At 50.4% G+C, this 1,497-nt stretch overlaps 1 protein-coding gene across 1 annotated transcript; it reads left to right on the plus strand.

Moving 5' to 3' along the window:
• The first annotated feature begins 19 nt into the window (after positions 1 to 19).
• On the plus strand, positions 20 to 262 carry CHC_T00005728001 (hypothetical protein). The gene has a single exon (XM_005717615.1). It carries the CDS (start codon positions 20 to 22, stop codon positions 260 to 262), a length of 243 nt encoding a protein of 80 aa, XP_005717672.1.
• Positions 263 to 1,497: the final 1,235 nt, after the last annotated feature.

Genomic DNA, 1,497 nt, shown 5'->3' on the forward strand with positions numbered 1-1,497 from the left:
ATCAGCACCATTGCAACGGATGTGGCAACTGTTTTCCGATAGACACGCGCGACTTGCACCCGTGCCGCGAGCGCAGCCTGGACGCAAAATGTCCCATCTGCACACACTACCCATCCCAATGCTGTCAGGACTATTGATGATGCGTTCGCAACGCATTAATTTTTTCATGGAGTATCTGAAGGTGCGGCACCGAACACATCTACTTCATTCGATGATATTTTACCTTCGGAAGAACCAACAATGTATCGGCGACCGACCTTAATCCGCCGATTGCTGTCCTCTGAAAAATTATCTTTGGATATGTACGACTGCCGATTCCCGTCATTTCGTGAGAACCCAACGCCACCTTTGAACGTCGAGCTTTCTGGAACGGCGAGAAACCCTGGTCCATATTCGGGAGCAGCACATTCCTTCGAGCGACCACTGCCCGTCCCATCCTCATATCCTGCGCCGGTCAGCCACGCAGCTGAAGTTTCTCAGGCAAGGCATGCAAACTCCTCGCGTCATTCGTAGCTAACCCACTGCTAATACTTCCCGGTTCTCTGGCTGCGTCGACGCCTTCCTTCCCACACGCCACGCCTAAGAAAATTGTGTCGAATTATGAAGCAGTCGGTCCAGTTGGACGCTCGACTGTCGGCAGCGGAACTGTTCAGAGTCTTCCTGCCTCGAAGGTACATGCGGCACAATGGGCCAGGACATTGCAGCCGCAACCGGGCATATCAAGAATGCTGTACAGTAACATCCATTCAAATACGGGAATACGAATTGAATGTCTCGAAACAGACTTGGCAACGCTGGCCATTGTCGTGGTGAAGAGCATCGCAATTTTCTTTATCAACAACGTTGAATGGTTTTAGGCGGTTGGTTTTAGGCAGTTTCTTATAAACAGCAACCGCGTCAACGACTATTTGAGGAGCACGATTCTGCGGGTCGCTGTCGTACGCAGTGCCAGAAATGCGTAGAAGCAATAAGGAATCGCGTTTGATCTGCGGACGCTTAGAGTGTTTATCTGTCAAGCACTCACGGGGGGATTTTATTTGTCATGGAGGAGAGGATCTGACAAGAGATTCTTGCGAATCGGGGTAAGGCAGAGATCCCGAAGATGGTACTGTCGACGGACGGGCACGCGTTGTTGAAAGCGCTGCTGCGTACCAACCTATTACGGCAGCCGACATGCCAGGCTCTACGCAAGTTCAGGATTTTCGTGGGAGTGGAATTGGACGGGCCGAGCCACGAGGTGCCTCACAAAACTTCTGTCAAGAACGTGACGGACAAGATTGGGCATCCGTTTTACACGCAGGCTCAACACACTCCGACTTTCATTGTAGCGCACCATCATACATGACTACCGACTGCATAATTATCCCTCATCCTGATTGTCGTTGACTTCTCGCTGCACCCATTTCTCGTATCTCTAAACGGAGTACCTTCAATATGAAGAAAACCACATAGCGATAGTTTCTCAACATGATCTCGTTGAGTTTTCCGTATGCTTTC

This window comes from Chondrus crispus, genomic scaffold (genome assembly GCF_000350225.1).
Source record: "Chondrus crispus Stackhouse genomic scaffold, scaffold_31, whole genome shotgun sequence".
NCBI classification, from domain to species: domain Eukaryota; phylum Rhodophyta; class Florideophyceae; order Gigartinales; family Gigartinaceae; genus Chondrus; species Chondrus crispus.

Bases quoted from the DNA above. Each gene is read 5' to 3' on its own strand.
- CHC_T00005728001 (XM_005717615.1), top strand. From the start codon at position 20: ATGTGGCAACTGTTTTCCGATAGACACGCGCGACTTGCACCCGTGCCG.